Source organism: Muntiacus reevesi, chromosome X, assembly GCF_963930625.1.
Source record: "Muntiacus reevesi chromosome X, mMunRee1.1, whole genome shotgun sequence".
Taxonomy (NCBI): domain Eukaryota; kingdom Metazoa; phylum Chordata; class Mammalia; order Artiodactyla; family Cervidae; genus Muntiacus; species Muntiacus reevesi.
This window is the reverse complement of record NC_089271.1, coordinates 67,216,107-67,228,969: the sequence shown is the minus strand read 5'-3', so window position 1 is coordinate 67,228,969 and position 12,863 is coordinate 67,216,107. Positions and strand designations below refer to the sequence as shown.

The following is a 12,863-nucleotide window of genomic DNA, read 5'->3' as shown; positions in this document are numbered from 1 at the left end:
CTTCCCCAACCATGCCCATGGTCTGGATATCCCAAAACCCTTTACTCCAGGCTCTAGATAATCTCCATAGGGATCCTAAGATAAGGAGTTCCTTTAACTTCTGAAGCCTGGCTCCTGTTCTTAGACATTATATGGACTAGTTTCCCAGAGTAGCTTGGCTACTTGGTGGGAAATGGGACCTCAAAGAAATTATTGGCCTGGCCAAGTAGGACAAGTTCCGGCTAAAACTCTTAGGCTCTGCTTTGGCCATAACCTTCTATAACAGAAGGCAAAGTATCAGAATGGAAAAGGCTATGGGAAGGTCAGCTTGGCTTGCCATCTGCCATCAGATGACACTGGCATAAACTAGTAAAAAAAATTGTTTTCTTTATGATGCCTCCACATATTTTGCAATACTTTTTATCTGGCCACGTAATAACTTAGTGCTTTCCATGGTCTGGCAGTTCCTCTTCATAAGTAGACCTAGTCCTCATACTAAAGGACTGGACCTATTGCACAGAGATGAAGTAGTGCTAGCTCTCATGATTCTAAGACAGTCACTGTCATCATTGCTTTCCATCTGTTTGCATTCATTGGGTATGAGCAAGGGCTTTGGTTTCAAAAGGGTTGCCTCTACTTAGAACACATAGCTAAACCAATTGCTCCTCTTCTGTCAAATTCCTTGGGGCTTCCTTCCATTTGAATTGAGGTACCCTTTGGGATTGACCTAAGCTAGGGGCCTTGCTAAGGGAAATGCATTATGAAGGTCTGAAGGAGACACTCAGGGAGGGGGTCAGTGGGAGTAAAGCATGGGATTCTGTTCAGGGAGCTGTGTAGTGGATCTATTTCTACCTGGGCCCCGAGGCAGGAGGCCCCTGAATAGATTTGCCAAAGCCCTGCCCAAACTTTGCCCCATCTCACACCATCCAAAGGAACTCAGAGCCCTGATTTAGACACAACAGGAGAGATAACTTGGAGTTCTAGCCATAAACAGAACCATATTCCACTGGATGTGAAGCCATCCAGAAAGTTTCTTGGCTCTAAAGATGTTCTTACAGAAAGGGCAAAGGGAGTGGGGGAGGAGCTTAAGGGCTGGGTAACAGTGTGCCTAAAGAAGAATGCCAGGAGAAAGCACATATGAGCTCTTTCCCCTCCTGTAACTGAGCTCATGTGGATTGGAAAGAAAATGGGATCCGTATGTTGCTAATTTGTTTACACTTTGCTCTGCTTGGCCTTAAACACAGGCCACTGCTGAGTAGTGCTGAGGCTGGAGCTGCTTCTGAGGCCTAACTCCTTCTCACAGGAAGCCAGGCACCAGCCTGCTGAGGGCAAATGAGGCCGGCCACCAGAGGGGCCCTGAAAAGATTTGGAACTACAGCCCTGGGAGGGCTGAGCAGATTATAGACAGGATGTGGTTTTCCCTACCTCTGTTTCAACTGGATAGAACCAAGCCAAGAAACTATTGCAGGCCAGACCCAAGCTCTGCTGGAGGGTAGACTGGGCAGCCAGAAATGCTCAAGTTATAAAGTGGGCTCAACCTCACAGGGCCCAGTTGTGGCAGAACACAATTATCATTCTCTGCTGTGAGTGGATCCTTAGGCCTAGAGTGCATAACCATGGTCCTTCTCTGGGAAGCCAATCTCAGAAAACAAGTCTCTGACAAGTTAGCCATGTCTCCAGGCCAGCATTCTCCTACACCAGGAGATTGGAAGTAGGAGGTACCATAACTTTCAAAGTGTCTTTGGCAGAAAATTATTGGAGTTCTTTTGGAATGCCATATTCCTCAAGCTGTGGTGGAGGGTTTTTCCTTCTTCCCTCTCCTACACATATGCTTCTGGAGAGCAGCAGAGATAAGGAGAATATGAACTTGTAACCTACTCCTTGCCGGACACTGACCAAATTCTGCCAGTGGGATCTATGGGACCAGAATTTGAGTTTACCCAGTTTAGGCCTAGTTGGATAGCTGGGTTTTGGGTCTGTATCTCAGTGAGGGATGCTGCTGAACATCCTTTCTCATGCCCAAGACATGAATCTTTATCTGTCCCAAACTGTCCTAACACTTATTGTTGTTTGGTCTCTAAGTTATGTCCAACTTTTGCTACCCCATGGACTGCAGCAAACCAGGCTTCCCTGTCCTTCACTATCCCCTGGAGTTTGCTCAAACTCATGTCCATTGAGTTGGTGATGCTATCTAACCATCTCACCCACTGCCACCCTCTTTTCTTTTTGCTTTCAATCTTTACCAGCATCAGGGTCTTTGCATTGCCATGCAGAAATGGAAACGGATCAGAAATACCAAACAGCATTGGGCTCAGCTGACCTCTTTTTCAGCATAAGATTACCCAAGAATCCTCTAATGGTAGGTGTTCACATGGTCTTACTCTAGATTTTCATTCCTAGGAGGGCAGTTGAGGTCATGAGATGTGTGACATATTGAAGGGAAATAGAATGGCAGAGTGGAAGACACACTTGAAAAGACCTGATCTAATTTCATGTTGTAGATATAAAAATTGAGGCCCAGAGAGGGAAATGATACTCATCAATTGTTCCATTGCCATTCAGTGGCCAAAATTGAACCTGGGCTCAGCTGTATGAATGCCCAAGCTTAAGCTTCTCTCAACACTTTGGAAATGTTGAGTCCTCTTTGGGTATATTCCCTACCAATATGTCCTTGGAGACCCTACCTAGATAAATCCCATTGAACAATAATTCCTGGGAGCAAGGTATTTGAAGACCCTACATGGAAAAGGCCATAGGGGATTCTGCAATGAGAAGAGTGTCTCCATTTGAGGCCCAGAAAGAAGCCAAGGGTAAATGGCCAGCAATTCTTAGCCTTACCTGGTGAAGGAGCTGGTATGGAGGCCAATGAAAGCAACAGCAGCCCCTGCAGTTGCTGTGATTCGGCAGCCCAAACGATCAGTGAATATACTCACAATGGGAGAACAGAAGAAGATCATTCCCATTGAGAGGGCTCCTACCCATGCTGCAGAGAAAAGAAGCACAAAGACATTTTAGTTTAATGTGGTTCCTGGTGGTGCAGCTGGTATGTCAGTTCTTCTCTGACCTTTCACAGGGGGCATTGTGTTGGCCTGCACTGCCAGCCTGCTAGTCCCTGATGGCCAGAGAGGTTAGGCAATTGAGAACCAGGGGTCTAGTTCATAAGCATACCCAGAACTTCAAAGCTGGGGCAAGAGGCCTCTAGAGATCAAGTCTGTGGTAGAGATGTCAGGCTAGCTACCACACAGCTGCACTACATTTCTTAGCCTGTTTCCTGTGGCTGTTTGGTATTATCATGTGACAGAATTCTGACCAATAGAATGTGGGTAAAAAGGACATATGCCACTTCTGGGTTTGGACCATAAAAAGATTCCCATGATGTTTCTGCTTTCTTGGAGGCCATAATGGCAGAGTGACCTTGGATGCCATGTATTAAGACTGGCAGAACTGCCATCAGTTCTGTCTGGGACCCTGAATGGAGTGGAGTTTCTCCTTTCTCTCCAGTCTGGAACCCTTGCCCTGAATGTTACCTAATAAATAAACTTCTTTTCCTTTAAACTACTGAATTTTTGAGGGCTATTTGTTATAGCAGTTAAATAAACACAAACTAAGACAAAGAGATTCCTCTACTACCATTTTATTGATAAAGAAACAAGTCTAGAAACGTGAAGGAACTTGCCAAACATCACATAGAAAGTTAAGTGGCAGAGCTGGGCCTCAGACTTAACTCTCCTTATTTCTAGTCCGATGTTCATTGTATTATATCTCTAATTTGGATTAATGAAGCTCCCATCATTGGAAGTGTGCAAGCAGAGGCTAGATATAAAACAGGGGATTCAACCACTGGTGTCAGATTTGGACTAGCCAGCATTTCAGGCTTCCTTCCAGGGATACTAAACAAGATTTATAGCCTTAGGCACTAGGCTACTTGGTTTCAGTGCCAAGGAACATGAAAGTTAATTAGGCCTTCAGAAGCTTAGGTAAGATTTGTCTTGGTCACTCGAACAGTCCTGTGAAAATGCTAAGACTAAGGAGTAATGAAGGTCACAGACAAAGGTCTCCTGGAATTGACACAGGGCAGGTTCAGGAGTCACCCAAAGATTTATAAGGACACTGTACAAGAGAGTCATATAACCCTCCCACTGAAATCCTTCATCAGAGCCCATGTTTGGCAAATCCCCAACTCTAAACTCAAATAAGAAGAGTTTACTCTGTTTATAAAGGCTCTTAAGTGTTTGTAACAATCCTCAACAGGGAGGAAGAGATTTGCCCTTTTACTTAGATTCTTGCTCAGCCATCAGAAAGAAAGCCCAAGTTTTTTTTTTTTTTTTTTTTTTGAAGGCTGTTACCAAGTTTCATCGTGAGCCTCTCTTTTCTAGGCTAAACAATCTTAGTTTCCCTAACTTTTCTTCTTAGCTTTAATTCCTAATTCTGTAATTCCTTTGAGAGCTCTCCTCTGAGTATGTAAGTCTTCTTTGTCATCATCAAAAAGTATTCTCTGAGTGTCATCTGAACAGCGAGCCAGGCCAGCTTCTGGCTCTCTTGAATTGTGCAGCCCCAGAAGGGCCAGAGGAGTACAGTCTGAGGTTAGACTAGTCTACTGTCTGTGTCTCTTACCTCAGTACCTAATAGGTTGTTCAGATCTCCACTGGGAATCTTTATTTTGCTAGGGGTGCCATCTTGAGTCTTAGTGACTGGCTCCAAAAGCACTGGCCTGAGACAGCAGGAGACCTGAACTCTCATCAGAATTTTACCTTATACCTTTCGATTTCACCTCTTATCAGTTATGGGACCTTGAGCAAGTCACACAGCACTCCTCTAATCCTCAGTCTTCTCATTTACAAAATGGGGATTGAAATTCTCCATATGCGTTCCTCAAAGTTTTTTTTAATCTAATGATTATCAAATGTGATCATATGTATGAGAGCTTTGTAGATACCAATAATCACACCATATATAAAAATTAATACAAATGGATCAAGTAAAACAAAATATTTAGAAGCAAGTATAGGAGAAAATCTTTCTAGCCTTTAGTTAGGCAAAGATTTCATAATTACCAAAAGTATGATCCATTAAAAAAAATCAATACACTAGACTTCATCAAAATGTAAAACTTTTGTAAAATACTGTTATGAACATGAAAGGGCAAGCCACAGACAGAGAAAAATATTTACAACACACACGTCTTATAAAAGTCTGGTATCCAGAGTACAAGTGTGAGCTGACTGTCATAACTCAGTAAGAAGACAGCAAAGAATCCAGTTTAAAATATGGGCAAAAAATGTATGACAAAACCCACTGAAATGTTGTGAAGTGATTGGCCTCCAACTAATAAAATAATATTTAAAAAAATAAATAAATAAAATAAAATATGGGCAAAAGATTTGAACAGACATTTTACACACACACAAATGTATGACATGAATAGTAATTGAGTACATGAAAAGATGCTCAAGATTATTAATCATTCAAGAAATGCATATTAAAACCTGTATAACCACTAAAAAAGCTTTTATAAAAATTGTCAATACCTAGTACTGGTGAGGATGTAGAGGAACTGGAAATCTCATACAGTGTTGATGGGAATGCAAAAATGGTATACCTGCTTTGGAAAATGGTTTGGCAGCTTCTTAAAAGTTAAACATACAATTGCCCTATGATCCTGAAATCACTCTCTTGGGTACTTAGCCAAGATAAATGAAAAATTATATTCATAAAAAAAACCTGTACCTAGATGTTTTTGCAGATTTTTCATTATTGCCAAAACGTGTCAATAACCCAAAATGTACTTCAACTGATGAATGGATAAATAAGTGAATATACATTAATATAGTGGAATACAACTCTGCAATAAACAGTAATAAACTACTGATACATGAAAAGACTAGAACAATTATCAAAGGCATTATGCTAAGTAAAAAGAAGCCAGACACAAATGATTCCATTTATATGTAATTCCAAAAAGGCAAAATTGGGTAAACAGATCAGTGAATGCCAGGAGGAAAGGTGAGGGGAAATGACTCATTATAGAGGAGTGTGGGGGAACTTTCTGGACTAATGAAATGGAGCAATGAAATGTGATATATCTTGACTGTAAGTGGTGGTATTCTTTAGTCAAAATTCATAGAATTCAGCATATAAAAAGAGTGACTATTACCATATGTAAATTATACCTCAATAAATCTGTTATTAAAAAAAAGAGAAGAAGAAAAGGGGCAGAGAAGCAAGAAGTGCCAGTGGGAGATCTCATTTATGATATATGTATTTTTATTCTGGCCAGTTTAAAAAAAAATTAGTTCAAGTGTATTGAACTTGAGCAAAAAGGAAAATTAGTTAAATTCGGTAAATTATCTTACTGACATTTTATCAACTACAACTCACCAATATCTGGCCCTTCTGAATATCTAAAATACAATGAAAACTGATAATGACTGGGCTTTAAAGTATCTTTTGCACAGTCAAAGAAAGTTTAAATTACATTGGATATAGCTGTTTATGTTAATGATATATATTCATCATTATGGTATCATATAGAATATTTTCACTGCTGTAAAATCCATGCTCTGCCTATTCATCCCTATTACCCTCCCAACCTCTGGCAACCACTGATCTTTTTTCTGTCTCCATAGTGTTGCCTTTTCCAGAATGTTATATAATTGGAATCATAGAGTGAATAGTCTCTTTAGACTGGCTTCTTTCACTTTCATATATTTAAATTCCCCCCATACCAAAACCTGACAAAGATGCCACAGAAGAGAAAACTACAGGCCAATATCATTGATGAACATATATGCAAAAATCCCTAACAAAATTCTAGCAAACAGAATACAACAACATATTAAAAAAATCATACATCATGACCAAGTGGACTTTATCCCAGGGATGCAAGGATTCTTCAATAACCGCAAATCAATCAATGTAATACACCATATTAACAAATTGAAAAATAAAAACCATATGATTATCTCAATAGATGCAGACAAAGACTTGACAAAAGTCAACATCCATTATGATAAAAAAAAAAACAAACCCTCCAGAAAGCAGGGATAGAAGGAACATACCTCAACATAATAAAAGCTGTATATGACAAACCCACGGCAAACATTATCCTAAGTGGTGAAAAATTGAAAGCATTTCGCCTAAAGTCAGGAACAAGACAAGGGTGCCCACTCTCACCACTACTATTCAACATAGTTTTGGACGTTTTGGCCATAGCAATCAGAGCAGAAAAAGAAATAAAAGGAATCCAGATTGGAAAAGAAGAAGTAAAACTCTCACTCTTTGCAGATGACATGATCCTCTACATAGAAAACCTGAAAGACTCCACCAAAAAATTACTAGAGCTAATCAATGAATATAGTCAAGTTGCAGGATATAAAATCAACACACAGAAATCCCTTGCATTCCTATACACTAACAATGAGAAAACAGAAAGAGAAATTAAGGAAACAATTCCATTCACCATTGCAATGAAAAGAATAAAATACTTAGGAATATATCTACCTAAAGAAACAAAAAAGATTTTTATATATAGAGAACTATAAAACACTAGTGAAAAAAATCAGAAGGGACACAAATAGATGGAGAAATATACCGTGTTCATGGACCAGAAGAATCAATATAGTGAAAATGAGTATACTACCCAAAGCAATCTATAGATTCAATGCAATACCTACCAAGCTACCAACGGTATTTTTCACAGAATTAGAACAAATAATTTCACAATTTGTATGGAAATACAAAAAACCTCAACTAGCCAAAGCAATCTTGAGAAAGAAGAATGGAACTGGAGGAATCAACCTGCCTGACTTCAGGCTCTACTACAAAGCCACAGTCATCAAGACAGTATGGTACTAGCATAAAGACAGAAATATAGATCAATGGAACAAAACAGAAAGCCCAGAGATAAATCCACACACCTAAGGACACCTTATCTTTGACAAAGGAGTCAAGAATATACAATGGAGAAAAGACAATCTCTTTAACAAGTGGTGCTGAGAAAACTGGCCAACCACTTGTAAAAGAATGAAACTAGAACACTTTCTCACACCATACACACACACAAAAAAAAAAACTCAAAATGGATCAAAGATCTAAATGTAAGACCAGAAACTATAAAACTCCTAGAGGAAAACATAGGCAAAACACTCTCTGACATAAATCACAGCAGGATACTCTATGACCCACCTCCCAGAATATTGGAAATAAAAGCAAGAATAAACAAATGGGACCTAATGAAACTTAAAAGCTTTTGCACAACAAAGGAAACTATAAGCAAGGTGAAAAGACAGCCTTCAGAATGGAAGAAAATAATAGCAGATGATGAAACAGAAAAAGAATTAATCTCAAAAATATACAAGCAACTCTTGCAGCTCAATTCCAGAAAAATAAACGACTCAATCAAAAAAAAAAAAAACCATGGGCCAAAGAACTAAACAGACATTTCTCCAAAGAAGACATACAGATGGTTAACAAACACATGAAAAGATGCTCAACATCACTCATTATCAGAGAAAGGCAAATCAAAACCACAAGGAGGTACCATCTCACGCCAGTCAGAATGGCTGCTATCCAAAAGTCTACAAGCAATAAATGCTGGAGAGGGTGTGGAGAAAAGGGAACCCTCTTACACTGTTGGTGGGAATGCAAACTAGTAAAGCCACTATGGAGAACAGTGTGGAGATTCCTTTAAAAACTGGAAATAGAACTGCCATATGACCCAGCAACCCCACTGCTGGGCATATGCACTGAAGAAGCCAGAATTGAAAGAGACACGTGTACCCCAACGTTCATCGCAGCACTTTTTATAATAGCCAGGACATGGAAGCAACCTAGATGTCTATCGGCAGACAAATGCATAAGAAAGCTGTGGTACATATACACCATGGAATATTACTCAGCCATTAAAAAGAATACATTTGAATCAGTTTTAATGAGGTGGATGAAAATGGAACCTATTATACAGAGTGAAATAAGCCAGAAAGAAAAACACCAATACAGTATACTAATGCATATATATGGGGTTTAGAAAGATGGTAATGATAACACTGTATGTGAGACAGCAAAAGAGACACAGATATATAGAACAGTTTTTAGACTCTGTGGGAGAGGGCAAGGGTAGGATGATTTGGGAGAATGGCATTGAAACATGTAAATTATCATATGTGAAACGAATTGCCAGTCCAGGTTCCATGCATGATACAGGGTATTTGGGGCTGGTGCACTGGGATGACCTAGAGGGATGGGATGGGGAGGGAGGTGGGAGGGGGGTTCAAGATGGGGAACACATGTACACCTGTGGTGGATTCATGTCAATGTATAGCAAAACTACTACAATATTGTAAAGTAATTAGCCTCCAATTAAAATAAATAAATTTATATTAAAATAAATAAATAAATAAATTCCCCCCATATATTTTCATGACATAAAAGATGTTTTTCAGCACTGAATAATATTCCATTGTCTGGATGTACCACAGTTTATTTATTAACTCACTCCCCAAAGGAATCTTGGTTGCTTCCACATTTTGGCAATTATGAATAAAGCTGCTATAAATAGATGTGTGTAAATTTTTGTGTTGATGTATGCTCTTGACTCATTTGGTTAAGCACTAAGGAGTATGCTAAATTGTATGTTTAGTTTTGTAAGAAATTGCCAAGCTTTCTTCCAAAGTGGTTGTACCATTTTGCATTCTCAACAACGAGTGAGTTCTTGTTGCTCTACATCCTTACCAGCATTTGGTGGTGTCAGTGTCCCAGATTTTGGTCATTCTGATAGGTATGTAGTGGCATCTCATTGTTTTCATTTGTATTTTCTTGATGACATATAGCATTGAGTATCTTTTAATATGTTTATTTGTCATCTATATACTTTCTTTGATGAGCTGTCTGTTAAGGTCTTTGGGCCATTTTAAACTGGGTTGATTATTTTCTCATTGCTGAGTCTTAGGAGGTCTTTGTACATTTTGGATAACAGTCCTTTATCAGATATGTCTTTTGCAAATGTTTTCTCTCCATCTGTGGCTTAGCTTCTCATTCTCTTGACATTGTCTTTTGCAGAGCAGAAGTTTTAAAATTTGATGAAGTCCAAATATTTCTTTCATGGATTATGACTTGGTCTTGAACCTAAAAAGCTGTAATCAAACCCAAGGTCATCAAAGTTTACCCTAAGTTATTTTCTAGGAGTTTTTAGAGTTTCATGATTTATATTTAAGGACTTCCCTAGTGACTCTGATGATAAAGAATCTGCCTGCAATGTCTCCTGGAGAAGAGAATGGCTACCCACTCCAGTATTCTCGCCTGGAGAATTCCATGGACAGAAGAGCCTGGTGGACTATAGTCCATCGGATTGCAAAGAGTCGGACATGACTGAGCAACTAACACTTTCACTTTCAAAGAACTAAACATTTAGTGTTTATACAAATGTTTTATATTTAGGTCAGTGATCCATTCTGTTAATTTTTGAGAAGGAGGTAATGTCTGTGTCTAGATTAATCTTTTTTTTGCATGTGGATATCCAGTTGTTCCAGAAACATTTGCTGAAAATATTACTTTTGCTCTACTGTATTGTCTGCTTCTTTGTCACAGATCGGTTGGCTATATTTATGTGAATCTATTGATATTTCTGGGCCTTCTACTCTGTTCCATTGATCTATTTATCTATTCTTTCATCAATACCACACAGTCTTGAATATTGTAGCTTTATAGTAAGTCTTGAGGTCAAGAAATGACAGTTCTCCAACTTTTTTCATCTCTTCCAATACTGTGTTGGTTATTTGGAGTCTTTTGCTTCTCTGTGTAAACTTTAGAATTGGTTTGTCAATATCCACAAAACAAATTGCTAAGATTTTGATTGTGATTGCACTGAATCTATATATCAAGTTGGGAAGGACTGATATCCTGACAATATTGAGTCTTCTGTTCATGAACATAGAATATTTCTCCATTTATTTAGTTCTTTGGATTTCTCTCCATTTATTTAGTTCTTTGAATTTTAGTTCATCAAAATTTTGTAGTTTTTCACATAAATTTGTACATATTTCGTTAGATTTATACCTAAATATTTCATATTTGGGAGTGCTAATGTAAATGGTATTCATTTAAAAAATTTCAAATTCTACTTGTTCATTGCTAGTATATAGGAAAGTGACTTTTGTATATTAATCTGAAATCCTGAAACATTGCTGTAATTGCTTTTAAGTTCCAGAATTTTTTGTCAATTCTTTCATATTTTCTACATAGATTACTTTGTCATCTGTGAACAAAGAAAGTTTATGTCTTCCTTCCCAGTCTGTATACTTGTATTTCTTTTTCTTGTATTATTATTTCAGCTAGAACTTCTACTACAATGTTAAAGGAGTAGTGAGAAGGGACAGCCTTGTCTTGCACCTGACCTTAGTAGGAAAGCTGAAATTTTCTCACCATTTTGTATGATATTATCAGTAGCTTTTAAAATATAGATTTAAAAAAGTTAACCTGAGTTTTTTTTAACTTTTAACTTTTGAAATAATTATAGAGTCACAGGAAATAGTCAAGATAATCCAGAGACTTCTCATGAACCCTTCACCTGGTTTCCTCCAATGATTACATCTTATATAACTAGATTATAATATCAAAACCAGAAAGTTGCACTGCTATAATGTGTATATACTTATCATTTTACTGCATGTGTAGATTTCTATAACCACCACTGCAATCAAGATACAGAACTATTCCATTACCACAAAAATCTCCTTTGTGCTACTCCTTTATAGTCACACCCAGTCCACCATCCCTAACTCTTGGCAACCACTATTTTTGTTTTTATCTCTATAATAGTATTTCATGAAACATATAAATTGAGTCATATAATCTGTGACCTTTTTTTCAACCAGCATGATTCCCTGGAGATATATATTTGAAGTTTCTTGTAGATAGCTTATGGTTGGGGTATTTTTTTCCTGCCAATCTCTGTTTTCTATTTGATGTATTTAGACCATTTGCAAGAACAATCATTGATATGTGAGAGTTGGACCATAAGGAAGGTTGAGTGATAAAGAATTGATGCTTTTGAACTGTGGTGCTCGAGAAGACTCTCGAGAGTCCCTTGGACTGCAAGGAGATCAAACCAGTCAGTCCTTAAGGAAATCAACCCTGAATATTCATTGGAAGGACTGATGCTGAAGCTGAAGCTCCAATACTTTGGCCACCTGATGTGAAGAGTCAACTCACTGGAAAAGACCCTGATGCTGGGAAAGATTGAAGGCAAAAGGAAAAGGGGGCAGCAGAGGATGAGATGGCTAGAAAGCATCACTGACTCAATGGACATGAATTTGAGCAAAGTCTGGGAGAGAGTGGAGGACAGAGGAACCTGATGTGACAGAGTTCATGAGGTTGCAAAGAGTTCTTTCTTCCTTCTTGATGATCCAAGATTCCATTTTCTATTGTTTCCTTTCTGTTTGGAGAAATTCCTTTGGCCATTCTTTAAAGGTAGGTCTGCTGGTGACAAATTCTCTTAATATTCATTCATTTGAAAATGCTCCATGGCTGATTCATATCAATGTATGACAAAACCCACTGAAATGTTGTGAAGTAATTAGCCTCCAACTAATTAAAAAAAAAAAAAAGAAAATGCTTAGATTTCCTCCTTCTTTCCTGAAGCACAGTTTCGCTGGATCTGCAATTCCAAGTTGACAGTTTCTTCTTTCAGCACTTGAAAAATGTTTTACCACTTCTTACTTCTGCCCTCCATGTTTGTTTGTTTGTTTGTTTTTTAATGAGAAATCCACTATCATTTGATGGCTTTTCCCTTAGTTAGGGTATCACTTCTCTCTCAATATTTTCAAGATTAGTGTGTGTTTATATTTCAGAAGTTTGACTCTGATGTGTTTTAGCATAGATTTCTTTGA

The 12,863-nt window shown here is 38.2% G+C and overlaps 1 protein-coding gene across 1 annotated transcript in view; it reads right to left on the bottom strand.

Moving 5' to 3' along the window:
* Positions 1–12,863, bottom strand: part of SLC16A2 (solute carrier family 16 member 2) — a 129,516-nt gene that overhangs the window by 18,520 nt on the left and 98,133 nt on the right. Inside the window, exon 2 of the mRNA XM_065915195.1 lies at positions 2,818–2,962. Within this exon, the coding sequence (XP_065771267.1) occupies positions 2,818–2,962 (145 nt within the window). The remainder of the gene's footprint in view (positions 1–2,817; positions 2,963–12,863) is intronic.